Source organism: Daldinia loculata, assembly GCF_022478755.1.
Source record: "Daldinia loculata strain CBS 113971 unplaced genomic scaffold F4817scaffold_17, whole genome shotgun sequence".
Classification (NCBI taxonomy): domain Eukaryota; kingdom Fungi; phylum Ascomycota; class Sordariomycetes; order Xylariales; family Hypoxylaceae; genus Daldinia; species Daldinia loculata.
In genome coordinates this window covers 240561-266340 of record NW_026054871.1, presented here as the reverse complement: position 1 = coordinate 266340, position 25780 = coordinate 240561, and the positions used below count along the sequence as shown (strand labels likewise).

At 46.2% G+C, this 25780-nt stretch overlaps 6 protein-coding genes across 6 annotated transcripts; 4 read left to right on the top strand and 2 right to left on the bottom strand.

Annotated features, from left to right (window-relative positions):
• Positions 1 to 1289: 1289 nt before the first annotated feature.
• Positions 1290 to 7757, top strand: F4817DRAFT_357974 (uncharacterized protein; the record flags this gene model as incomplete). The annotated part of the gene is made up of 9 exons (XM_049305973.1): positions 1290 to 1780; positions 1865 to 2732; positions 3259 to 3484; positions 4263 to 4660; positions 4714 to 4782; positions 4834 to 5086; positions 6568 to 6709; positions 6763 to 6987; positions 7103 to 7757. 9 exons carry the CDS (start codon positions 1290 to 1292, stop codon positions 7755 to 7757), a joined length of 3327 nt encoding a protein of 1108 aa, XP_049160212.1.
• A 1382-nt stretch (positions 7758 to 9139) lies between these two features.
• F4817DRAFT_66212 (phospholipid-translocating P-type ATPase) lies at positions 9140 to 13755 on the top strand. Its single transcript, XM_049307733.1, has 3 exons — positions 9140 to 12432; positions 12539 to 13206; positions 13269 to 13755. Exons 1-3 carry the CDS (start codon positions 9274 to 9276, stop codon positions 13444 to 13446), a joined length of 4005 nt encoding a protein of 1334 aa, XP_049160211.1. The 5' UTR covers positions 9140 to 9273; the 3' UTR covers positions 13447 to 13755.
• Positions 13756 to 13915: 160 nt separating this feature from the next.
• On the bottom strand, positions 13916 to 14405 carry F4817DRAFT_314762 (uncharacterized protein; the record flags this gene model as incomplete). Its single annotated transcript, XM_049300451.1, has 2 exons — positions 13916 to 14018; positions 14122 to 14405. The coding sequence occupies 2 exons, from the start codon at positions 14403 to 14405 to the stop codon at positions 13916 to 13918; spliced, it is 387 nt and encodes a 128-aa protein (XP_049160210.1).
• Positions 14406 to 15528: 1123 nt separating this feature from the next.
• F4817DRAFT_334045 (FAD/NAD(P)-binding domain-containing protein) lies at positions 15529 to 18053 on the top strand. Its single transcript, XM_049302845.1, has 3 exons — positions 15529 to 16110; positions 16169 to 17473; positions 17536 to 18053. The coding sequence occupies exons 1-3, from the start codon at positions 15756 to 15758 to the stop codon at positions 17607 to 17609; spliced, it is 1734 nt and encodes a 577-aa protein (XP_049160209.1). The 5' UTR covers positions 15529 to 15755; the 3' UTR covers positions 17610 to 18053.
• A 172-nt stretch (positions 18054 to 18225) lies between these two features.
• On the bottom strand, positions 18226 to 20290 carry F4817DRAFT_334040 (acyl-CoA N-acyltransferase). Its single transcript, XM_049302844.1, has 4 exons — positions 20042 to 20290; positions 19816 to 19867; positions 19359 to 19598; positions 18226 to 19064 (listed from the first exon to the last, which is right to left on the bottom strand). The coding sequence occupies exons 1-4, from the start codon at positions 20101 to 20103 to the stop codon at positions 18735 to 18737; spliced, it is 684 nt and encodes a 227-aa protein (XP_049160208.1). The 5' UTR covers positions 20104 to 20290; the 3' UTR covers positions 18226 to 18734.
• A 1436-nt stretch (positions 20291 to 21726) lies between these two features.
• Positions 21727 to 23909, top strand: F4817DRAFT_66163 (uncharacterized protein). The gene is made up of 3 exons (XM_049307732.1): positions 21727 to 22517; positions 22574 to 22856; positions 22907 to 23909. Exons 1-3 carry the CDS (start codon positions 22086 to 22088, stop codon positions 23734 to 23736), a joined length of 1545 nt encoding a protein of 514 aa, XP_049160207.1. The 5' UTR covers positions 21727 to 22085; the 3' UTR covers positions 23737 to 23909.
• Positions 23910 to 25780: the final 1871 nt, after the last annotated feature.

Here is a 25780-nt window from a genome sequence, read left to right as displayed (position 1 = left end):
ATTCTAACGGCAGCAACGTCGGGAATGATTCATACGTTACTCAGTTAATAAACTACTTCTAGGTAGGAAGCTACGACTCATTCCCTAGAGTCATTATTTTGTGTTTAGGTAATTTTGGTCCCCTTGGGGAAAAAAGGATGAGTAGTAATTATAGGAGGTACCTTAAGAGGTAAACACTGAACTTAAGGCTATTTGTGTCTGGTCAGAGTTTACTATAAGGTACGTACGGGCTGACCTCTGTCTCGTAGACCCTTAAGAAGTGTACTTCCCGTTCAGGTTTCCCAAGTCGAGTGATATCGTGATTATTAGGACTATATATCAACACTCATAACTACCTAACTATAGAAGCAATGCCATACTGTTACAGCTGGGTCTAATTTTTATTTATTTCTTAGTCTATGATCATATTATTATCAACATTAAGGATACCTGATAATGACTGTAGCAACACTGGTAATAGTTAGGTCACTGAAAAGACTACTGTCTTAGTCTACGGTTATCTGTATCTAGATCATTAAAATTATTATTATTTCTTCCCTTTGCTTGTATATCATGGCTAATACCAAAAGTGCTAACTAGCTAAACTTGTAGTCTTAACTCTACGAGTTAGATTGATCGTTCATCCTGATCTAGACTGAATAGTTTGGCAATGGAAAGCTGGAGTTGTCATTTAAACACTGAGAATTAATATAATAAAACTGAACTAAGTGTTATATACTCCGGAGATGATATATGTGCGAGCGATCAACTCTACGGTCTCTACTAAAGGAGGTTAGAAAGTGATTCACTTACCGAAAAAGTACTTAAGTACCTCGACCCAAGCTAGAGTAGACCGAGCTAACTCATCAATTAATTACGGCCTAACCTATTGAGGTACTTTTAAATGGAAGAACATGTGGGGCTCGCCTAACGTTATTCGCATTTGTCGGCCGACGACCGATATACCGAGGCACAGCGCACCTACCTAGGTCGGCTAGGTACCATCAAAATACCTAATGATGATCACACCAGACCTTAGCAAGTGCAATCTTCCCGCATACCAGACAATCACCGCGAGGATTTCCGACCTCGTCAGGTCCCACATGCTTGTGTTGTTCTTGCATGTGCAAGCTCTCTACCACTACTACTGTAATGTCATGTTGGCATAGCTATTGATTTCACTATTGATTTCATTATCTTATTCTTGTTAGTGTCAATTGTGCTGTTGGCATCCTATCGTCGCGTATGTTAGCGTTTGGTCCGATTCTTATCTGAATTGCCTACCTTGGGTAAAAAGAGTATTCGCAACTATGTCGTTCGATGGTTCTTATTCCGCAACATTGAGTCCCTCAGTGTCCGAGAGTTTCGGATCCCACGTTCTGTCGAATTCGATATCGTCCTTAACATCCTCAACAACATCTCGTCCATCATCGAACAATATTTCTAAGACCTACCGACAGGCTTCGCAATTATTCTTAACGCGTCGACTTCCCGAAGCCTTGTCAACAGTCTTACCCTTGATTACCCCATCCACCGAAAGTTCCAACGTAAATGGATCGACTGAACCGGCACCCGTTGCTCGAGCTTCGAGATCCACAAGGATAAAGGTATGGAGTCTTTATCTGACGATTCTTAATGCGATATTGGAGCTGGATGCCGACGAAGGAAAAGATGCCTTTGGCACTCAGGAATGGCGTACTATATGTAAGAAGGTTCGGGACAGCGATGTCTGGGAAGAAGTAGTGCAGTTCGGATATCATGGCGTCGAAGGGGAGGTAGATTCCGATGTCGTTATAAATCTGTAAGTTTGGTCTTCTACTATGTATTCCAAGTTATGATTAGGCGGCTCGAATTTGATGTGGAACGAGTATTGACGAGTCTCTAGGGCGACTCTTCTGCTTGCACATGCGAAATCACAGGCAGTCAACCAGAAGCGGCTGGAGAATTACCTAGCCTCATCAAGTACCCCAAACCTTGATATATCTAAACAGCTTGAGGCAACTAGATCTCCGCGATTAGCATCACGAAGTCGAAGATCTCACTCTAAAAGCGGTGCTGCTACTCCTCGGGATCTCAACGCTAGAGTTAAGATTCTCGAACTGTACACTCTCCACGTCTTGTTACGTAATAACGAATGGGACTACGCCAGAGAGTTTATTAGCTCTAGCGCAGTACTAGACGAAGAGCGGAGGGATGCTTTCTTACAGGCTCTTCAAAGCTTACAGGAAGAGCAACAGGAATCAGAACGGAAAGAACGCGAAGAGAAGCAAAAGCAGGAGGAACAACTGCAAAAGGATATCGAAGAGGCTAGGAGATTGAGAGCGGAGAATGAAGCAAGAGAACGACGTCGAATAAACGAAGAAAGAGCCAAACGAGAAGGTACTGAGGTCGACTATGGCATCGAAAACACACCAAGTACTTCGGGGGTGAGGAATAAGGCTCGGAGCGGTTCTAATGGCTCTGTATTATCAAGGTCATCCAAATCATCCAAGCCATCCGCCCCCAAGGAGAAGAAGGTTGTAGCGCGCCCAGGTCTCGGTGCTCGAGCTATAATGATTCTATCAAATCTTCGTAACATCATCGAGCAGATGAGCGCTACATTTAGAGCAAACCCGGTATTGCTTATGAGGCTGTTAGCCTTTGTCATTGGTGTAATTGTTATGTTTGGTAGGAAAGGTGTTCGCGAGCGGGTTCGGCAGATTCTTGGTACGGGCTGGAATAAGGTGAGATCAACCGCTGGTATGGGTGTTAAGGTGAGCTACATCTAGTTGACGGGTTTATAATATGGCTTTCTGTATATCATCCTCTTTTAGCAGGTAATAATCACTCGGGAATACCGGATAGTATCTTGAACGAAGTATGTCGCATACGTTTCAAAGTTTTTAACGAGAATCGATTTATAAGTATTGGTAATATGTTGGGTAGTTAAATGTCAATTTCATCTATGTGAAGACTGTCGTAACCTCTAAACGCCACCCTGAATGCTGATCCGAAGTGTAACTCCTTTTCCCACGTAGGTATGTGTACATTAGTGATTTTGACCTGTCAGATACGCTAATAATTATGAATTTCCGAGGCACAAATAACCACAGCCCAGACCCGGGCATCATGGAGGCTAGTACCCTGTCCGATTTGTTTTCTTTTGGTAAAATAGCTGTAAAACGTGTAAGCATAATTCGAGGTTCGATGAGGATTCATGTGGGAGAGATGGAAACATACATCTGTACGTGAACTGCCTAAATTTATAATCTTGGGGCAGCCGTCTCTATCCTTCTCTAGTCGCGTACATTCGAAGCAGTAAAACGCGTCCGATATGCCCTCGCCGCCGCACACGACACACTTGTTCTGGTAGTTACCGAAACTACATTCGTCACAGATACGCACGAGAGTGGTTGGGCGCACGTAGGAATCGCATACGGGACATTTGCCGTCGCACTTGTCGCAGAGGCGGCCGATGGCGATGCCGGATTGCTTACGGCACATAACGAGATCTCTGGGGGATGGGGTTAGCTTCAGCTTATCACGAATAAATAGTTCAAGTTGTGAGTAAGGGAGGTACTTACGGATGATGTCGAGACATTTTGATTGATCGCGGACCTTACGATGGTTGAATTATTAGGAAGAGAGTGTTGTAGATGGTCGGAACGTAGAGTATTGGTCGCTAATGCAATAATAATAATAATAATAATAATAGCTTTCCGGGCAATTTCTCAGCCTTGCCACTTGCAAGTTGCTTCTGGCGATTTCTTTGGTACGAGCCAGCAATCCAAGCTGCACGAGGTTGGAGCTTCCCTGCCTGCTAGCCTGCATATAAGGGAATTGTTACATGTATAAAAGTGGATCATTATATGCGCAATTGCATAGAGTGGCACCGACGTGCATGCGTTAGGTACATAATACACTAGCGTGGGGTACCGTACCTGTTAGTATCCACCTCTTACCGTTTAAGTAAACTTTGAATGTCGCGCCCGTCGCACAGAGCGCTTTGGCCCTTCAGCCTCGTCCGCGCGACAGTCTGGTCAATCTCTCATCTAAGCAAACAATGCTTAGCAGTATGGTCTAACTTAATAGATCGCCCGCTGTGGCAATCATCTTTCTAACATTGCGCATTTTATACATAGTCTCATAGATCTTTTCGACACCCGGGGGGATCGGCACAATGTCATCTAGTGATACGTGAGAGACCGTCTTTACTCTAATCTTATTGGTCGCAATTGGCTAATGATAAAGCAGCTCTCTCAATGGTCGTAGCCTAGAGCACGAAACGATTGCTACTGAAGCAGACAAGGACCAGCGTAGTTCGAATAAGCGCAAAGCTTTGTCGCCTTCACCAAGCGAAGACAAATCTAGCCAGTCGCCGAAAAGATCTAGAATTGGTGATGGCTCGAGGGAAGACAGTACTGTCAAGCCGCTGCCCACACCAAAGGAGCCCTCTACAGACCGCCGCGAAAGCGCGCTGCAGGAGGAAAGGAGACGCGGGAAGCGCTTATTTGGTGGTTTGCTAAGCACACTAAGTCAAACCACTTCTAGCTCTCAGCAAAAGAGACGTCAAGAGATTGAGCGACGACAGCAGACAAAATTTCACCAGCAGAGGGCCGAAGACGATAAGCACAGAGAAGAGAAGCTAGCAAAGCTAAGAACCGTACGGCAGTTGGAACAGCTCAAGTTTGACGAGCGAGTTGTATGCTAAATCTCTGTTCTTCTAGTGGTCACTCGAGCTAACAAGACGGTCAGATGCAAAATAAGCATTCCAATATGCTAGCGACGGCACGTTTTTTAGAAACTAAAAGTACACCTAAGATAGTGAGAACAGCTCTACCACGTGGCCGACGCATCTACTAATCACACTTCTAGTATTATCTGCCGTGGGACCCCACAGAAGAGCAGGAAGATATGATTAAGGATCAGACCCGAGAGGTTGAGGACATCATCGATAAGGAGGTCCTCGATTTTAAGCAACGCAAAGAACAGAAGTTGAAGGTACTGGGCGTCGCAGTTAGATCCCCTACGCCCGAACCCAAGGACACAGTGGGTAATAACCCTAATGATGAACGCCCTGCTGACCCTCCACAATCTAACCCTACCAATCGCCCGCCTTCCCACGCTGGTAAGATCGGTCATGAAAGGGAGTCCGATAGGGCGGATGATGTTGTGATAGAAGAGGTTGAGGATACGGTCATTTACTGACACCTAAACTCCTCGGTGCGGTTTTTGATTTTACGTTACGTCTTTTTAGGCTCTGGTGATGGACGGCGGCATAGGCGTTTTGGTGTGATAGGGGTTTGCGAACCAGGGATTCCCGCCGTAAGTTTCGATTCCAAGGTTGAATTGTTCATGTGCGTTACGTATATGCATTGAGCATGAATTTTTAAGATTCCTGATGAACTTGATTAGAAATCATAACTTCTATCATATTCTTGAGAAGGATGGACTATCTTCACCGGGGCAGCAATGTTTCTCATGTATAGCTGTGCCCCTGCTAGCGATGATCCCTCATATTACGTCGGGGGATGCCTAGTCACCACATACAAAGTGCAATGACCTACAAACACTACTTCTAGATATATACTGTCGCACGGTGTAATATTCACGATACGCGGTGTAGTCATGGAATCAATGAAACCGGATTGCAACCTCGAACTCCCACGGAATCCGGGTTGTTCGGATATGCCTCGAGAGCATGCCAGAGCGAGACGTATTCGTATACATCATGCGGTTGGTTATGTATATACTTGAAGAAGTTCTCTTGCAGCAATAATATGCCGTCTATATAGTATCAGGTGAACAGTATTAAATATCCTCAACGTGCTCGGCAGTCTACCTAGTGTATGAACCCCCTTTTTGCGGAACCGCCTCGGGAGCCGTTACCGCTCTTGATGTATGCCGAGGCACACGACACGCTAATTGGCCCACTAGCGGTACCTATCACACAAGGAGTATATGGCATGTTGAAGTCCGTAGACTCATAAACGGACGGTTAGACAATTACACCGAATAACACCCCCGATCTCTTGGCCCAGGCATCACCTTGAAAGCCATACAGGTCTTTTCTGACCTCGGGATATTATAGGATAATAAGCATTGTGGGTAAGTCTGTACGGACTTGTTGATATCCCAGCGTCTCCAACTCCGATCAACCGGGTTTCTTAAGTTTAGACACGTCTGTTCTCGCCAACCCCTATTAATAATACAGTATCTGCATGAAGCAGCGTAGTTCTACTATGTGGTAGCTTGATTGGCAGCTACTAAGTTTATTATGTTAAGCATTCAGAATGAAATTTAGGGTCTATTTCATGTTAATATGATTTTTAGTATTTTTTCCGCTTGATATATCTCGAGGGAATCTTTTGCAAAGGTATTCCGTTTGTTAGGGACTTATTTTGACGCCACTGACGACGTGCATTCAACAATGCGTGTCTAGATAGGCCATGTGCTCGACCGAAGTGGGGATCGGCTCTCCGGCAGGCACATAAAAGGGTCCAATAGGTCCCGTCTGTTCTCTCTCTCTCTCGCAGTTCCCACCAACTTTGTGGAAGAAGGCCTTATAAGACTCACCCATATACTATATCGAGAAACCCCCAAATTAAGTCAACATGACTGTCGATGCATTGGTCCCCAATGACCCTCGGGTTGAACATAAGTTCAAGTCCTTTGGAGATATCAAATACCACTATATACTAGCTAAGCCACAGGGCAAGCCTGTTGCCACTGTTCTCCTCACTCATGGCTGGTAGGTGTCCCCGAACTTGAGGAGCTTCTATATTACTCACGGAATATCGACAGGCCAGACCTAGGTTTTGGATGGCGGTACCAAGTCCCTTACCTACTATCCCTGAACTTGCAGGTCATTGTCCCGGATATGCTAGGATTTGGGCAAACATCTGCCCCTGATGCCCCCGAGGAGTACACCCTTAAGAAAATGACCGCTCAAGTTGCAGCCATCGTTAAGGATCATACCGATGAGCCTATCATCCTTGGTGGTCACGATTGGGGCGCGGCTTTCGCTTGGTCAGTTTTCGTCCTTTATGATCTTCCTGGATGGGTGTAACTGGGGATATATGTTCTATTCCCTGATTTGAAAGTCGTATACTGTGATGGATGAACTAACACTTATCTATCATAGGCGCCTGGTTAATTACTACCCGGAGCTAATCCGCGGAGTCTTTAGCCTATGCGTGCCTTACGGGCCGCCGTCGCCGGTCAAGTACTCGCTAGAAGACTTCGTCAAAAGGCTGCCGAATTTCACATACCAGCTACAACTAGCCAGCCCTGTCGCAGAAAACATCGTCAACAAGTCGCCGGCGCACCTCCGGGGATTTATTAACGGTATTTTCGGCGGCACGACGCCGGAAGGCGAACTTGCCTTTAAGGTCTCTATAGGCGTCATCGAGGAAAACCTAGAGAGGATTGGGCCGTCCCCGCTGCTCAGTCCGGAGACCGTCGACTTCTACGTCCAGGAGTACTCGCGCCACGGCCTTCACGGCCCATGCAACTGGTACCGTACCTTCGACATCCGCGTCGAGGACGATCAGGAGCTTGCGAAGAACATCGACGGCAAGATCAAGGTGCCGGCGATGTTGGTCATGGCCGAGAAAGACGCTGCGCTCCCGCCGCAGATGGCGCAGGGCCAGGAAAAGCACTTCGAGGCGGGACTGAGGCAGGAACTTGTTCCCGGCTCGGGCCACTGGGTCCAGGTCCAGTGCCCTGAGGTGGTTAACAAGTACATCGGGGAGTTCATCAAGAGCGTGCTGGGGGACGAACTTAAGGCCTCGCTGTAAAGCGTTAGCTTGGCCCGTAGGATGCTAACCCCACTAAGGACTCTCTCTTGGATATGCATTTTGGTCCAAAATCTTTATACCGGTCTCTACTGGCGGTGTGTGGTAGTTTGAAATCTACGATATTTATATGACTTGAACTATAGTAACTAGTTAACACTAGTGTATGTAACTAGCTAGTTATGCGGGATGTAACATCTAGCCTAGCTTTATCTCGTATGCTATTACTATTCTCGTCGTGATGAAGAAAGACCGAGTGAATAATGCTACCATCTGCTAGCTGACAATTAATAATGTGTTACGAAGACGTTAGCCCGGGTAAGACGTGGAGGTCTGTACTGCGGTCAGCGACGCCGCCACGATGAGAAGCTACGAGCCCCTGAATTTGGCTTAAAATAAGGTAAGATTGATGAAGGGCCCTATTAAGACTTTTTGCGACCGTATATGTACGCAGGTTTCTTCTTGGCAAAGCTCCGTAACAAATGAGTTACCTAGGCTAGTTAGGCACTTTCCTTGTGCTTGTTATTCTTTTCTTTACCATTCTAAGGTTTGTGATGGTTGGTTATTTTATTTACGTAGGTGTGTTTTCCCCCGATCTTTTCAGATTGTTTGCATGCGACATGAAAAAGAGGCGCAAAAAAATACCTCCTTTTGGGGGCTACCTATCACAATATCGCGATCAGATTCTCCAACTTATGATTGATGTTACACTTGAAACTCTAAATATTCAATGCTTGTAAAGGTCGGGTACGTACCTCTTACGTAGTTTGCGTTAGGTTAGGTACCTATTCAGATCAATGGCACATGTAGAGTACATAATGTAGCCTTGTCAGCCACGCATGCATTTTCTTGATGCCGGCTGAGATCCCTGTTGATGCTGCTAAACTGAAAGAAAATTCATTGGCGCCTCCTTAAAGAGCTTGTGTTACTCACGCCCCACAGGCGATTACTACTGGCCAGTAACGGAAGGCTGTGCAGAAGAAAATGGATGTAGGTACACGAACACGGGAATGGGGGATCCACTTATTATCTACACTGATGCTTAGGCCTGGCTTGCTTTGGATGAATGAATGCTACCAAATGCTACCCTTTTACATTTCTACGTTTCGACCAACTTATAGGCTGTCAGACTCTAATGCTTTGCATCGTAGCCACGACATCCGAACACTAACATCATTCATCATATTTGCGACTGTTCCATTCTATCTTTCTCTCACCACTGCCTGCATTTCATCAGGCCTGGTAGCTTGACCTTTTCTATTCTCGTCATCCACGAGTTGAGCCATTCTCGTATTTTATTACCACCCCCTTGCTTGATACGTTGGACCAGGGGCGACTTCCAATACCATTTCTTCAAGAATAAGCTGCAAGGTCATCTCTATGGAAACTTTATACGAAAGTTAAGATTGCCCGTTACTAAATGCAAACCTGAACCGAATCTATTTCGCAAACATTGGTTTTCTATTGCGCCCGTATGCCTCCGGTCCTGCTCCCTTTGTAAGACCCATTCCTTCGCGACATGGCTGGCAGGGCGCCTCCCAGAGGCACCTCCAGCTCTAGGAATGATCTTTTACTAGACCTCGACGAACAATCCCCTTACGATGGATCGAGGCAACCTATACATGATGACCATTCAGCTAGACCATCCGTATCCTACGACGACTTTGTCGGTGGTAGCCAAACCACTCATCCCGCTGTAAAAAACCCTCCTCCCGGCGCCGGCGCTTTGGGTCCTCGACCGCCCTACCTAGCAGATGCCGACAGGCAATACAGCCAAACGTCTGGTCTAAGCAATTACCAACGATACGCAGACGATTTCGACGACTATCCCGACGACGGCCAATCGTATTATCAGCACGGGGGAGCGACGAACGCAGCCGGCGACTCGTCGAGTCGTGCCAATGCGCGGAATCGCAATAGTGTACTCGGGTTAGGAGGTGGATTCCTGGGTAAGGCTAGGAACATGCTCGGGATGGGTCAAAAAGGGTATTCGGAGATGGATCTACCTCTTACGGAGCCAGGACATGGTCGACCGGATTCGGGTCATGAACAGCCGAAACAAAAGAAGAAATTTGACTTTAGGTTCGGCTTTGGTGGAGGTAAACCAGATCCATCAACTCTTGGTCCCCGGATCATTCACTTGAACAATCCGCCGGCGAATGCCGTGAACAAATACGTTGACAACCACGTCTCCACTGCCAAATACAACGTCGCAACGTTCCTACCTAAGTTCTTAATTGAGCAGTTCTCCAAATTCGCCAATATCTTCTTCTTATTTACAGCTGCCCTACAACAAATCCCGAATTTGTCACCGACAAATCGTTATACTACTATTGGTCCTCTCGTGGTCGTGTTGCTGGTGTCCGCAGGCAAGGAGTTAGTTGAGGATTACAGAAGGAAGCAGGCCGACAGTGCGCTGAACAACTCGAAGGCTAGGATCCTGCGAGGATCGAGTTTTGAAGAGACAAAATGGATCAACGTTTCTGTGGGAGACATAGTACGAGTAGAATCAGAGGAGCCTTTCCCCGCCGACATCGTCTTGCTTGCAAGTTCCGAGCCGGAGGGCTTGTGTTACATCGAAACTGCGAATCTGGACGGCGAGACTAATCTAAAGATCAAGCAGGCGCTTCCGGAGACGTCAACTATAGTCAGCCCGGCGGAGTTAAGTAGGTTAGGGGGCAGAATTCGTTCTGAACAACCCAATAGTAGTTTGTACACGTACGAGGCTACCTTGACCATGCAAGCTGGTGGCGGGGAAAAGGAATTGTCTCTCAACCCGGAACAGCTTTTACTGCGAGGTGCTACTCTTAGAAACACTCCTTGGATTCACGGGATAGTGGTCTTTACGGGACACGAGACGAAGCTTATGCGCAATGCTACCGCGACTCCGATCAAGAGGACTAAAGTTGAACGACAACTTAACACACTGGTCCTCGCGTTGATCGGTATACTCCTTGTTCTTAGTATTATATGTACCGTGGGAGAGTTAGTTTTCCGGTCCGTTCGGAGAGACTCGATTGCCTATCTAGAGCTGGACGCCCTTACTGAGCCCGGAGAGGTGGTGCAGGCGATATTCAAGGACCTCGTCACATACTGGGTATTGTTTTCTTCGCTGGTCCCAATCTCGTTGTTCGTGACTGTCGAGATGGTCAAGTATTGGCATGGCATTCTGATTAACGACGATCTTGATATTTACTACGACAAGACAGACACGCCTGCTAACTGCCGAACATCCTCCTTAGTTGAGGAACTCGGCATGGTCGGTTTCGTCTTTTCAGACAAGACGGGAACTCTAACTTGCAACATGATGGAGTTTAAACAATGCTCAATCAGCGGAATACAATACGCGGACGAGGTACCGGAGGATCGAAGGGCTACAGTGCAAGATGGCATGGAAGTTGGAATTCACGATTTTAAGCAAGTGCGTGAGAATATAAAATCACATCAGAGCGCCGAAGCGATTCACCATTTCTTGGCTCTTCTCTCGACCTGCCATACCGTTATTCCGGAGCGGGACGAATCAAAAGGTGGCAAGATCAAGTACCAGGCTGCATCGCCCGATGAGGGTGCGTTAGTCCAAGGTGCTTTGACCCTAGGTTATACCTTTGTTGCTCGCAAACCACGATCGGTAATTATCGAAGTCGAAGGCAAAGAGTACGAGTACGAACTTTTGGCTGTCTGTGAATTTAACTCCACAAGAAAACGAATGTCTACTATATACCGGTGTCCCGATGGAAAAATCCGGGTATACTGTAAAGGTGCCGATACGGTCATCCTGGAGCGTTTGAACGAAGACAACCCCCATGTTGAGCAAACCCTGGTCCATCTTGAGGAATATGCCTCCGAAGGTCTTCGTACTCTTTGCCTAGCAATGCGTGAGGTCCCCGAACAAGAGTTCCAGGAGTGGTACAAGATCTTTGATAAGGCTCAAACCACCGTTGGTGGCAACCGATCCGAAGAACTAGATAAAGCGGCCGAGATACTCGAGCACAGTTTTTACTTGCTAGGCGCGACTGCTATTGAGGATCGTCTTCAGGACGGTGTACCAGAGACGATTCATACACTGCAGCAAGCGAACATCAAGGTTTGGGTTTTGACTGGAGATCGACAGGAGACGGCTATCAATATCGGCATGAGTTCTAAGCTGCTAAGCGAAGACATGATGCTCCTGATCGTTAACGAAGAAGATTCCGCATCAACTCGCGACAATATTCAAAAGAAGCTAGATGCCATTCGGAACAATACGGATGGGTCGGTCGAAATGGATGCTTTGGCTCTTGTTATCGATGGCAAGTCCCTTACTTTCGCTCTGGAGCCAGACATGGAGAAGATGTTTTACGACCTAGCTGTGATGTGCAAGGCAGTTATCTGCTGTCGTGTCTCGCCGTTACAAAAGGCTTTAGTTGTGAAGATGGTTAAGAAGTTCTCGCCGGAAATCCTCCTCGCTATTGGCGATGGAGCTAACGACGTGTCTATGATCCAAGCCGCTCATATCGGAGTTGGTATTTCGGGTGTCGAAGGTCTTCAGGCCGCACGATCAGCCGATATTTCAATTGCACAGTTCCGGTTCTTGCGCAAACTTACACTCGTTCACGGCGCTTGGAGCTATCAACGTATCAGCAAAACCATCCTATTCTCATTCTATAAAAACATTACTCTATATATGACACAATTCTGGGTAAGCTCACGGCATCTCTTATAGTCACCTCTATCTTTTCCCTTAGCGCGTCATCCGTCCATGTCAGGCGTAGTGTTAGTGATTCTTGAAACTAATACATTGGCAGTACACATTCCAAAACGTCTTCTCCGGGGCTATCATCTACGAATCTTGGACATTATCCTTCTACAACGTCTTCTACACTGTTCTACCCCCCCTTGTCATGGGTATTCTAGATCAGTACATTTCCGCCCGACTACTCGACCGTTACCCACAACTATATACTCTAGGACAACAAAACCAATTCTTTAAAGTCAGCACGTTTTTCGCGTGGATCGCAAATGCCGTATACCACTCTCTCATCTTATACATATTCTCCGAACTTATTTGGTACAGCGATCTAATCCTGGGCGATGGCACTATGGCGGGCCACTGGGTTTGGGGTACGGCTTTGTATGCGGCTACCCTTGCCACTGTTCTCGGAAAAGCGGCGTTGGTGACTAGTAACTGGACCAAGTACCACATTATGGCCATCCCAGGCAGTATGGTGATTTGGTATGGGTTTATTGTTGTCTATGGAATTGTAGGCCCAAAGCTTGGAATCTCGAAGGAATACGACGGGTTGGTACCAAAACTCTTCGCGAACCCTGTCTTCTGGCTACAAACCCTCGCTCTGCCCCTCCTCTGTCTTCTGCGAGATTTCGCCTGGAAATACGCGAAGAGGATGTATTACCCACAGACGTACCACCACATACAGGAGATTCAGAAGTACAATATCCAGGATTACCGTCCAAGGTATGCTCTTACCTCTCATGCGTTCTATCATCGCGTATTGTATTGGCTAACAAATGAAACAGGATGGAGCAATTCCAGAAGGCGATCAGGAAGGTCCGGCAGGTGCAGCGGATGAGAAAACAGCGCGGTTACGCTTTCTCGCAAGCGGACGAAAGTCAAACCCGCGTCATCAACGCTTACGACACGACAAGGCACAGGGGGAGGTACGGCGAGATGCCGGCATCGACGCCAGGCAGGTAGTTAGAGGCTCGAGAGGAAAAGGGCTTTGGTTGTGTATTTATATAGTCGGACGATATGATTACTACGAATCTCGCTTAGAGCCAGCAGCGGCGTTAAAAACAATAAATGAGCAAAGGTCGCGAATGACGATCGAATAATACGTCCTGACGCTACTAGGTATAGCAGGCTTGTAGGCTGGTTAACGGCCTTTTGTGACATGGTGCTGGAGCGTTGTAGGTACCTAAGTATCTCAAAGGAGATGTATCTCATTGGCGTTGATTTGGATGGGGTATATTTCATGTCCTAGCCATCTACTCGGCTAACATTTACTTACACGTGGCGGACGACTGAAAGGTCTTGATTAAATTTCCTTTTTACATCATCCAGAGGAAATCCCTTCCTATCCATAGGGTAAAGGTGAAATTAGGTGTCTCTAGGACGACCGCCCATCTCACAAATTTCCATCTAATCGCAGGCTCATCATGCGTGCTCAATAATCCTCCAGCTTGATGACGTGGTAGGCAGGTTCCTCGTAGGGATGAGCGCTGGAAGGAGATTTCTCGGTCAGCGGAGTTGTTTCGGACATGCCATATCTGCCCTCCCCTATACATCAATCTTCACCGCTATAGTATACCACAGTTTCCCACCATAACAGCCAGCTTCCAGACAGCTACAATCTAATAAAACAGCACTTACCCCTTAAGCGCCTTGACAGCGCCCTTAACGACGTCCTCGCCGACGCACAGGGTCTCGACGCGGACCTCGGGGACTTCCTCGAGGGCGCCGACGGCGCCGATATGCGGGTTCGCGGCGTCGCCGGGGCGGAATTGGCCCGTGCCTAGGGTGGCCCAGCAGCACTCGGTGTAGTTCCCCGGCCCGGGGTAGCGGCCTGCGCCGGCGGCGAAGATGGCGGATTTGCAGGCTGCTAGGGCGGGGGTGGGTGCGTAGAAGATTAGGGTGAAGCGCGGGAGGGGTGGCATGGGGAGAAGGAGGGGGGAGCTTTTATGTTGGATTATAAAATAAAATTGTATAAAAAGGTTTGAAAAGAGGATGGTGATAATGAAGGTGAGATTAAGAATGATGATGAGGTGGGGTTTAATAAATCTAGCCCCGCGTTCAATATGATTGGATATTTAATAGTATAATGTTTCTTGAGCTTTTCTAATATCACATGCTAGGATAACCCATGATTTGCCACGTTTAACCCGCCGGTAATGATAAATAAGTTTATTTATACTTAAGTGGTATTCATTAGATTAGTACATACTGTGATCAAAGAAAAGACTATGAGCTTACTGAGCAAAGCTTGACAAGTGAAATGTTATGTCTTTGTATACTAGCTGCGTTACCCGTTCGCGCAGGCGCTTACGGGGAGTGCCTAGCTTCAAGAGTGCCTTTTACGCCACAAATAAGTCTGGCCTCTGATTGGATAGCCACACCTCAGCGCACGTCCGATGAATTTTTTGTAAAATCAATTGAATAGCCTTAATATTGTTTAAAAGATTTAATAATTAGTATCGTTGGATAGAGCGCGTTTTGCATGACCTTTCTATCTTATTTGCATGTGTTTTAGACCTTATGCGATAGAATGGCAAAGGGAAAAGTCGCCAACTGCGGGGCGATTCTAAGGATCTGATTGGCTGGAAAAATTGTGGCAGTACTAATAAAATATAGAAGAGTTGATTGGCCGGAATTGATGGGGGTTAAATGGCTGAATTATTTACATAAGACTTAAAAGGGAACTACTTGCGTGGCTGGATAGGTAATATCAAATCTACTAAGCTAAAGTGCATAGGATGGGATTAATAGGATATCCGTGTGTACATGAGCAGGAACGTTCAAAAGCGGTTGGCCTAGAACTATGGAGTCTAAAATACCTCAATTTAATCTCTTATCATTACGTCAGGGCTGAAGTGACTAATTAATTTAAGGTCAAGCTCTTCCTGTTTTAGTCTAGCGTTCTATAGTAAATCAGGAAATCCCATATTCCCGGACGGCCGGACTCCTGCAACAGGTTAAGACCCTTGACGCGGACTTCACGACCGATATCTTGGCCTTTGGCCCTAGCGCCCTAAGCTTCTTTCCTAAAAAAGTAACAACTAGAAAAAAAAAGAGCTGACCCGATCCACCTAAAATTTCATCATATTCTTGTCATTTTCCTAGTTCTAATTGGCGATAGGTCCTGGCCAATTTTTTGTGCGCTGCTTTTTTTTTTTACTAACCCCCTAAATCGACTTTGGGCTGAATCATTTTGTCTACCAATTCCTTAACCATTCTCACGCCTCTTTGCCCTTTTCCTAGACGGTGACTCCGTCGTTAGTTAAGACCCGATGGCGTCGTCCTCACGGGCCTTGAGCAGGCTCACTAGCCCAGCTAGTAGACAATTATCTGTGCCCGCTGCCAGATTTACCACGACGTCATACCCGAGACAGCTAACCTCCGTTGTCGCAAGAACACGAACAAGAACTACGGTTGCTCCCCGGCTTGCCAGGTCCTATGCTGATGCAGCTCCGCGCCCTACCAAGAAACCGCGCAGAATCCGGAATATCATTAAATGGACATGGCGCTTCGTTTATCTGTCCATGCTCGGTGTTGTTGGTGCTGTCATTTACGACGGTTACTTAGACCGTCACCCCGAAGAACAGTTTGACCCTGATCCTCAGAAGAAGACGTTGGTAATTCTTGGTGAGTAATCGTTACTAATTACCACTTACTGCTCTGTTTCTAATAATTGGGCTTCAAGGTACTGGTTGGGGCTCGGTTGCTTTACTCAAGAAGCTCGACACTGCCAACTACAACGTTATTGTTATCTCACCGCGCAACTACTTCCTCTTCACACCTCTACTGCCGTCATGTACCACCGGAAACATCGAGCACCGCTCCATCATGGAACCCGTGCGCCAGATCCTACGTCGCAAGAAGGCTGCTGTCAAATTCTACGAGGCCGAAGCTACCCATATCGATGTTGAGAAGAAGATTGTCAAGATTACCGACAACAGCGAGATCAAAGGAAAAGTCCACCAGACCGAAGTTCCATACGACATGCTTGTTATCGGTGTGGGTGCCGAAAACGCTACTTTCGGTATTCCTGGAGTCCGTGAGCACAGCTGCTTCCTAAAGGAGATTAAAGATGCGCAGGCTATCCGTACCAAGATCATGGATTGTGTTGAGACCGCTGCTTTCAAGGATCAGGAGCCAGAGGAGATCGACCGTCTTCTCCATATGGTAGTCGTCGGTGGTGGCCCTACCGGTGTCGAGTTCGCCGGAGAGCTGAGGGACTTCTTTGATGAGGATATCAAGAGGCTTATTCCCGATATTGCTCCGCGATTCAAGGTGACTCTCATCGAGGCTCTGCCCAACGTCCTACCTATGTTCAGCAAACAGCTCATCGACTACACCGAGAGCACTTTTAAGGAGGAGGACATCAAGATCATGACTAAGACTATGGTCAAGAAGGTGACCGATAAGACGGTCGAAGCTGAAGTTTCTAGTCCCGACGGCAAGAAGTCTATTGTTACAATCCCCTTTGGTTTACTGGTTTGGGCCACGGGTAACACTTTGCGCCCATTGGTCAAAGACCTCCTAGCGCAAATTCCTGCTCAGAAGGACTCGAGACGTGGTCTTGCCGTCAACGAGTACCTCGTTGTTCAGGGAGCGAGAGATATCTGGGCTGTTGGTGACTGCGCCGTTGCCGGATACGCACCAACCGCTCAAGTCGCTTCTCAAGAAGGTGCTTTCCTCGCTAGGCTATTCAACAACATGGCCAAGACTGAGTCTCTGGAGCAAAGAGTCCGCGATCTTAGCGCTGACTTAAACATCAAGCCTGGTGACGCGTCGGCCGTAGCGCATGAAATCGAGTCCATCGAGAAGCAGCTACGCCGTATCAAGGATGTCAAACCCTTCCACTACTCGCACCAGGGCAGTTTGGCCTACATCGGTAGCGAGAAGGCCGTCGCTGACGTCGCGTGGCTGAACGGCAACGTTGCTAGCGGTGGCAAGCTCACTTATCTCTTTTGGAGGAGCGCTTACTTGAGCATGTGTTTTAGCAGTAAGTCAAGTCCCTTACTTAGATCTTCACCTTGTAAAGAAATTAATACTAACAACTTCTAGCGCGCAACCGTGCTCTCGTCGCTCTTGATTGGGTCAAGGCCAAGATCTACGGACGAGATGTCTCCCGAGAGTAGACGGATCTAGTCCATAATACCTAATCGCATTAAATTACTCTCCCGCCTCGTTTCTGAGGCCCCCCCTTTTTGGATCAGAAATGGCGAGATCCATTTCTACCCCTATATCCATATAGCACCACCCCACCCCGCTCACCGTGTATTATTTCGTCCCCTAGAGAGTTTTAGAGAGAGAAGTGAGAGGTGCCCAGTCGCGATATTACGAGGACGGACAGGACAGATCGGTTTTTTTTGTTATTTTGGTTGTTGTTTTCTCGAGGGGACATATGGTACACGGTACACGATACACGACGCTCGCGTATAGAGAGCGTTTTTTTCTACCCGTGAAAATTAAGCTCGTAGACTAGGATAGACTTGCGGTAGGCGATGGGCTGGCGCCTGAGACGTGCTTCCATTTGTATAAGTAAACAGACAAGTCATCATTAAGATAATACTTCATGGCCATTTATTGATGCTCATTGGTGATCTGGAGTATAGGTGATATTTGAATGGTAAGGTGTGAGTGTGCCATTAGGCTTATACTTTCTCGTATTGAGCTTACAATAGTATAGTATTGTGTCTTGATCTTTGCCTTAGAGTTCTATTGGTAATAGCGTATCAAAGTCAGACCTGTCTATAAGCTCAATCGGCTATATATTCTCTAATAGCTACGCTCGAAAGACTACCTAACCTATGTAGCACCCTATTGTCGTAACAGGTCCTCCCGGATTCTTTACCACATGCTTAGCTTTGCTGTCTCTAGTTGACCTCGGCTATGCATAATGCATTTGTGTATGACCATAAATGACTTTGCGTATGTAAAAAGAGAATTAGGTGAAGTCTTGATCTGAGAGCATTGCCGACCCCGACCAAGCAATTCATGTGGGTGCGGGAAGCCAAGGATGATAGACAACTTCGCTAGTGGTGGGTAGAAGTTCTTTTCGTTCTATTTTTACTGCGTTAACTCACCTCATGTGGATGGATGATTGGCCTACATAAGGCTAGGTAGGTAATTAACGTCCACATAGATATTAACGGCATCAATTTCCAGCTCTGCGGACTCGTGCGGACTTGTGCGGAACCCACGCCCGCTGTGATCTAGTTGCGCTCGGATTCTACAAACGAAGTACGCGCGAAATGGTATGGTCAATTTGTCTGCGGCTTGGCACTGGGTTCTCTGACCATAGCGTAGAGCTTTATAGCTGTGCCGTCGTCGTCGCATTCTAGCTCCTTCACAAACTTGAACCCGAGGCGGCCATAGATTTGCATGTTGGGAACGTCCCGGCTGGACTCGAGGTAGCAATTCATACCCGCAGCGTCGGCCTGGTCGGTTACAGCTTTCATCATGAGTCGGCCTATCCCTTTATTCTGGGCTTTGGGTAGCACAACCATGATGTTGAGAAAATAGTAGCCTCGTGAATCCGTCCAGACGGAGGACTGTGCTTTGGCTTGAGCCTCTTTCCATATGTAATAACGCTAGATAGTCGCTTTTAGGTTAGCAGTCTTTTGGAACTTGAGGCTGTGAAGGCTAAATAGTCGGTAGGCAGAGCAGAGACCCTGATCGCTCGACTGATACAAACGCTGAAACGGGCCATGGGGCGGAGCCTCTCTACGACAGCACCTCCTGCTCCGACCCGGGCAATCATCGTCACCCTGCTTTCACGTGTAATTTAGAGAACTCGCCAGATGCAGCCAAGTCGGCAGATCAAATGCTTGTCTTGAAGCGGAGATTTCCCCCGCGCCCGTAATCCATTGAAATCAGACTCTTACCTTAACATTGAGACCGCCTCGGCCGTAGTAGAGGTTCATCCCGACCTGGCTGAACCACAACCGCCAGTCTTCGATCCAGTCGGACCAGGTTGGTGGCTGGCCTGCCCTTTGTGGCCTCAACCAGCAAGCGACTCCAAGTACCTCATCGCTGCCCTCTTCCTTCGCGACGTGGAAGATGCCGTTGCGCATACCCCATCGGCACCGAATACTAAGAGAGGCTGCATTGCGTTGCCGGTTGAACTAACGGCCCGTGTTAGTATGAAGTGCGGAGACTAATCGCCATAGGAATTTGGCCTTGGTAATCCAGTGTATTTGCTTAATCAGTTGGGTGGTACGCAAACGGAATGTATCTTAAAGGTAAAATACCAATTAAGTATCAATGCTACTCAGCCATCCCCGCGCCCTTGAAACGAATCTTGGTGTACACAATGTTCGGTAACGAAAGGGCCATGCATACCGTAGATTTTTCAAAGACCCAATTGTTGTATGGATCGTCCGCAAAGGCTTTTCTTCGGTGATAGGGTAGTTAGCATGGATGATACTATTACACGGAGCTGAGGAGGTTCATCAGCCGCAGCGCCCTCTCTTCCGCTCATGTCACACGCGGTATACCGACCCGTTGTTCCGTTACTCCAGACTGTTACCCACCGACAGGCTCCTAGGATGAAAGGGAAGATACTTACTGGATGGCGGACACAGCGCCTGGGATGTCTGCCTCGGCGAGAGGAGAAACTCGGATTGGCATGATGATGGGGTATCCGATTCGGCGGAATCAGCCGACTTACACAAAACGTAACGCTGGATGGCTCGGTAAGGATTAATCAACAATTACGTAGGTAGCGTCTATACACAGCTAGCCCGGTATATTTTATAATTCCAATAAAAATAAAATAAAATAAAAGTAAAGTCAAATTTATTGTCTTGATTTTAATGCGTACATATATGTGAGTTCGGCTTAACTAGGGCGCGATAAAATGGCAGTGATAAACCAACATAAGTACCTCCTTTAGATAAGATTAGACCTATTCGGGAGTACCTCGGGATAGCAGTCAAGATTCGGGCAGTCGTGGTTTGTTTGATAAACCTTAACTTTTATTCTTATTAAACTTGGATAGTGCTATCATGTACAGAGTATCAACTTCCCAACTTTCTCAACTTACACACTCAAATACCCAAAACAAACCTTGTTATTGACAAGGTCGATTCGGATGCGGCCGACGTGTTAAGCTGGGATGAGCAATTACAAAAAGCTTGATAGAGTAACAACCAGATCTTCCTTCCTTCTTGGGAAAAGCTTGCGATGGCTTGGGTTGGGTTGGCGCCGAGGCTTCCATTCAGCTCTCATCTACATATTCTATTACGCGTCAAGTTACGTATATTACTCCCTCACGAATGAGAACTCCCAATGAGAACTATTGGTAGTCGTAATTCATTGGAGCATTTGTTATCTATCTCATTTTCAGCATAGAAGACTAGTAACTTAGAGTTACTGAGGACGAATGAGTAAATAGGTCATACTTAATAGTCCTATGAACTTGTTGTTATTCTTCCCAAGGCAAACAAATTTGTCTTTTTCATTCAACTATGTCGCAACTATCGCCAGATACTTCCAGCTATCGCAAGACTCTCGAACGACTGCATTATCACGGCCCCGAGCACAGTCCACCGTAGGACTGAAATTCGATATGCCAGACGCTGATCTGTATCAAGTTTGGCGCCGTCGTCTATTATCCCTGTCTGAAACCCAGCAGACCCCGCAATTATTCCTTGTTCGAGACGGGATGCCCCGGTCATCTTGTCACAATATCAACTTCAGGTCAAGGCGGTACCATCAACATCGACCTTACTCGTCGGCGTTCACCCCTAAGAGACGACGGCGAAAACATCAGTAGTTTCGCTGTGCTACTTTATACGAGCGGCATTGGTCCCCTTCAAGTGAAAGGGAGCCTCAAATCTCAACCGATTTTCGGACTTTCGGACTCTTGCGCCGACATCGACGCGCTTCTATTTGGCTATGGCCTCCGTAATTAATGTCAGCACAGTAAATTCAATATGCTACGAAGTTATCTAATATTTGTTCCTCTCTACAAGAAGTAAATGCGTCTAACGTATTAACTATCATATCTGAAAAGTTTCAATTGATATAGCTTATGTGAGTCGTCGTATAAGTAAAACCCCAGCAGCAAACCGTTAATCCCCTTTCGCGAAGACCCTATTGGCATCGCAAGCCTAAGCAAGAATACCACATGGGATAGCTATGCCGGTCAGGGATATGGCCGTCCGGGGCTCGTTGAAGGTTGAAGGGGTCCAGGGGCCCTCATTACATCCCTGAGACGCGTTGCACTAGTTGAGCCTTGGTCTCCGAATCTCAACTTGGAGACCTGAGATCTAATACGACTCTGAATTGCACTTTCTTCTCTACTATGTATTACTTCGTACCTCCGTTACTCTTGGCTTTTTCGATCTTTTTTCCCCTTCTTTCCTTCTCTTTTTCTTCCAAGGCGGGCCTTCTTGTATTCTATTAGTCAATCCTCAAACTTGGGTTCTTGGTATTCAGTTCATTCCGTCCTGTCGTTTTCGGTGTACCCAACCAGATACGTTTTTGGGTGACTTTAATAATATTCGTCTTTCTTTTATCTTGTTCGCATACTGGTTATGTTATGAATTCAGGAAAAGTGCTTGGATGCAGAGCATTTCGGCGTATAGTAATAGCTTCTGAACGATAACATGCCGCCATCTAACAGGAGACGACAATCCCAGGACGCTCAACCATGGAGGGGGTCACCAAAAATGGGTCAGCGGTCGACGTTATTCTCGCGTAGGAGTTTGGAACGTAGGAATACCGAAGACGATGCTACTAGCACTAGAAATTTGAGAGCACGACGGATTGTTATTCGAGGCGACCACGAGAGCGACAGTGATTCAGACGATGATCCTAAACATGGTCTGGGAGACTTGAGTGACGATGACAGCGATGACGACGAAGACGATAAGATCAGCGATTCTCCACAGAAAACAACTCAGTTACCTACACCAAGCTCTTCGGGGTCTATTGTTACTCTGACTGCGCTACCAAGTCGAACTACTACTCCGTTAACGATCATGACCACTACTCCCATATCTCAATTATCGTCTACTTCTATACCACTACATGTTCCGGTATGTTCATCTGTCAATTCAATCTTGTTAGAAACGAACTAATAACTTGCCGATAGGTTTTTTCAACTCCTCCTAGTCTAGGGAAAGCATTCCCTCCACAACAGGGTAAAGAGGAGCACGATGACTATGACGATCTGGAATCACCCATCACTTCCCAGTTTGTTCCCACAGTCACCACTGGGCAGTTGTTTACGGAACCAACGTCAGTACCCGTAGCCTCAGATACTGTGGGCGATAACGATGGGGGCAAGTATAAATGGCATAAAGACCCTCAACAGCAACAGCAGGGTGTTTTGAATCCTACAGCAGAGCACCTCCTCATTGCCGCAGGTGCAATAGGTCAGTAGTTTTTTTCTTTTCAGCGAAATCAGGTGACTAATACGTCCAAGGTGCTTTCATTTTATTCTGCTTTATCGGATGGATTATCTACAAGGTCATAAAGAGGACGAAGGGTCAGGGCATTGGTATTAGCGGCGGTATGGGATCTATCGACAAGTTCAATGAGAAACGGAGAGGATCGATAGATGACCGTACGTTATACATGGCTAACGAGGCGCCCCCTATTTACGAGCAGGGAGAGCATGGTACCATGCAATCAGGCAACTTCTATGGCCCCAGTAAAGCGTATTCACCAGGACCTGGGAGCATAGTACGTTCAGTCGCCTCAAATTCCGAGGCAGGAACCCTTCGGCAGTCACCAGAAAATAACCCACCGCTTGCGAGTATCATAAACCAATATATTCCAGGAAATGGAGGCGCCTCAAATAATGGCGATATCAACCTGACCATGAGGTCTCAAGTAACCCGGCCATATTACAACGAATCAGACCTTCCTCGACAACCACCAGAAACATTTAATGCGCCGAAACGGGCTGGAACCCGAGCTAGCGAAATATCGTCCATATCTTCTGGATTTGGGGACGGTGACATTATTATACCTCCGTCCTCAGGAGCGGACAATCCCGTACCTGGTCTGGACGAGGAGAACCCTGCCGCTCGAGACTCATGGATGAGTCGGCCAGGCGAAAGGAGGGAAACGGTATATACGGAAGCGAGCGAGGACCGTCCAGCTCGGTTTCGCTCTATAACCAGCTGGGTCAACCAGCAGGCAGGACGAGCGAAGAGAGCGGGTTCGAGGGCGCGGGAACGTGGAGAAGTGCCTGTTATGCCAGCAATCCCAGGCGCGATAAGTGCAACACAACAGACCGCTTACCGGTGATGGACGATACTACTTAATACCAAAAGAATCCAACACGATACTTTTACTCTTTTCTTCGTTGTCCCAATCCAGGAACCCCCAAGGAACAGGATCTATAGCGAGACCAAAACGAAAAGGAATTATAATCTAACTTTAAAAGGGGTACATGACCTTGCGTTCATTCGTGTTGGTCAATAATATACATAACGATCCACGCTTACAATATCGTTACCGAGTGGATGGTGAATTACAATATCACCTAGCGTCTTATACAATTAGGACCCATATCCTTCTTGGGTTTGAGGACAATGCTGTTTCAGCACTTATACCATGCATTTCCCATGTTAGCAGGAGTCGGGGAGTCACATGAGGAGGTATTACTATAGAAGAACGGATGATGATGAATACTTATTACATAGAATTAACTTATTCCAGTCTAAGTTAACTACTTACATACCGAGTTCTTTTTTGGAAGTTGAAAATGAACTAGAAGGTAGAACTAGTACGGTTGACCAGACAGGCCACTGTGCCAAAATGAAAAAAAGTCTGTGAGCTTAGCTTAAAAGGGTAGTTAGCCACAGGTTAGCGCAATTAGCTCGATTTATTGCGGTACTTCGCACTTTTATATGGGAAAAAAGGATTATTCTTTTTAAATACATACGTTATAACGTTATATATAATATGCTTTAAAAGGATATGTTTATTTTTAATCTTTTATTTAATCAAAAGATTTATCTACACATTTAAATAACTTTACAATTTTAGCAATTATAACATTACAATTGGTATCATTTTATAGCCTCAATTAAAGCGAAAATAAATATCCAGGTTGCATGCTTATACTATGTATTGTTGTTAAGATATCTAAAGTCTTTTGAAAACGGTCGTCTTAAAGGGTATCACGTGTACGTACAGGTCTCTGGAATGATAGGTGTCATATATCGTCAAGTACCTCCCCCACCATACAAATTTACTACTATACACTTGTACTTTTGGAATAGTCCCAACCTCTTACTCTTTTTAAGATGCGCGCCTTTCTATTGGCTAAATCTTACACCGCCCGTCTGGCAATATCCTTATCCTTATCCTTATCCTTATCCTTATCCTTATCCTTATCCTTATCCTTATCCTTACACCACATCTCTGTTACAGCTTCATGTTCAATTCAATTCAATTCAATTCAATTCAATTCAATTTAAATGACGATGCAATGGCTATCTATCCTTACATATTGCTTTTACTTGGTCGCATACATTGGTTAAAGACTATACGGTCGCATACAGTCATTCCGAGGCAAAAAGGCTGAAAAACGAGGTCTTTTTGAATGATCTCTGATATATGTATGTATGTGTATGTATGTATGAGGCTGGCTGGCCAATCAGGAGGCTGTACGGATTATTGTATAAGGCTATTTGATTAATACCCTTTGAGACGACCGTTTTCAAAAGACTTTAGATATCTTAACAACAATACATAGTATAAGCATGCAACCTGGATAATTATTTTCGCTTTAATTGAGGCTATAAAATGATACCAATTGTAATGTTATAATTGTTAAAATTGTAAAGTTATTTAAATGTGTAGATGTGGTAGTTGACAATTGGATTGACAATTAAATCTTTTAATTTAATTGGCCAATCCTTTATATTATATTGGTTAAATCAATATTCTTATTACAATAAACCGTAATAAGGCTTGGAAGTACACATTTAATATTTTTTAAATTGTGGCAAGTGACCTCCTACCAACTTTAGTTTAGTGTGCGATTATTTTTTTCATTTTGGCACAGTGGCTTGTCTGGTCAACCGTAACTAGGCTCTCCATAAATTTGGATACGTACATAGTTGAAAGATGCAAAAATCCCTCTTACATCAATAGGAGAATCGGAGTTGCCTAGATCAACCCCGGTTTTTGATGCTCGTCTTGGATGGCAAACTTGCAACATATGACTAAAGTTCAAGGTCTCGACGATCATGACAAACGTCAGAAATTTCAAGTGATCAGTTTTTATTCCTGCGAGTACGACGGACGATCTTATGTGGAGTGGCTTCCCATCGTTACTAAT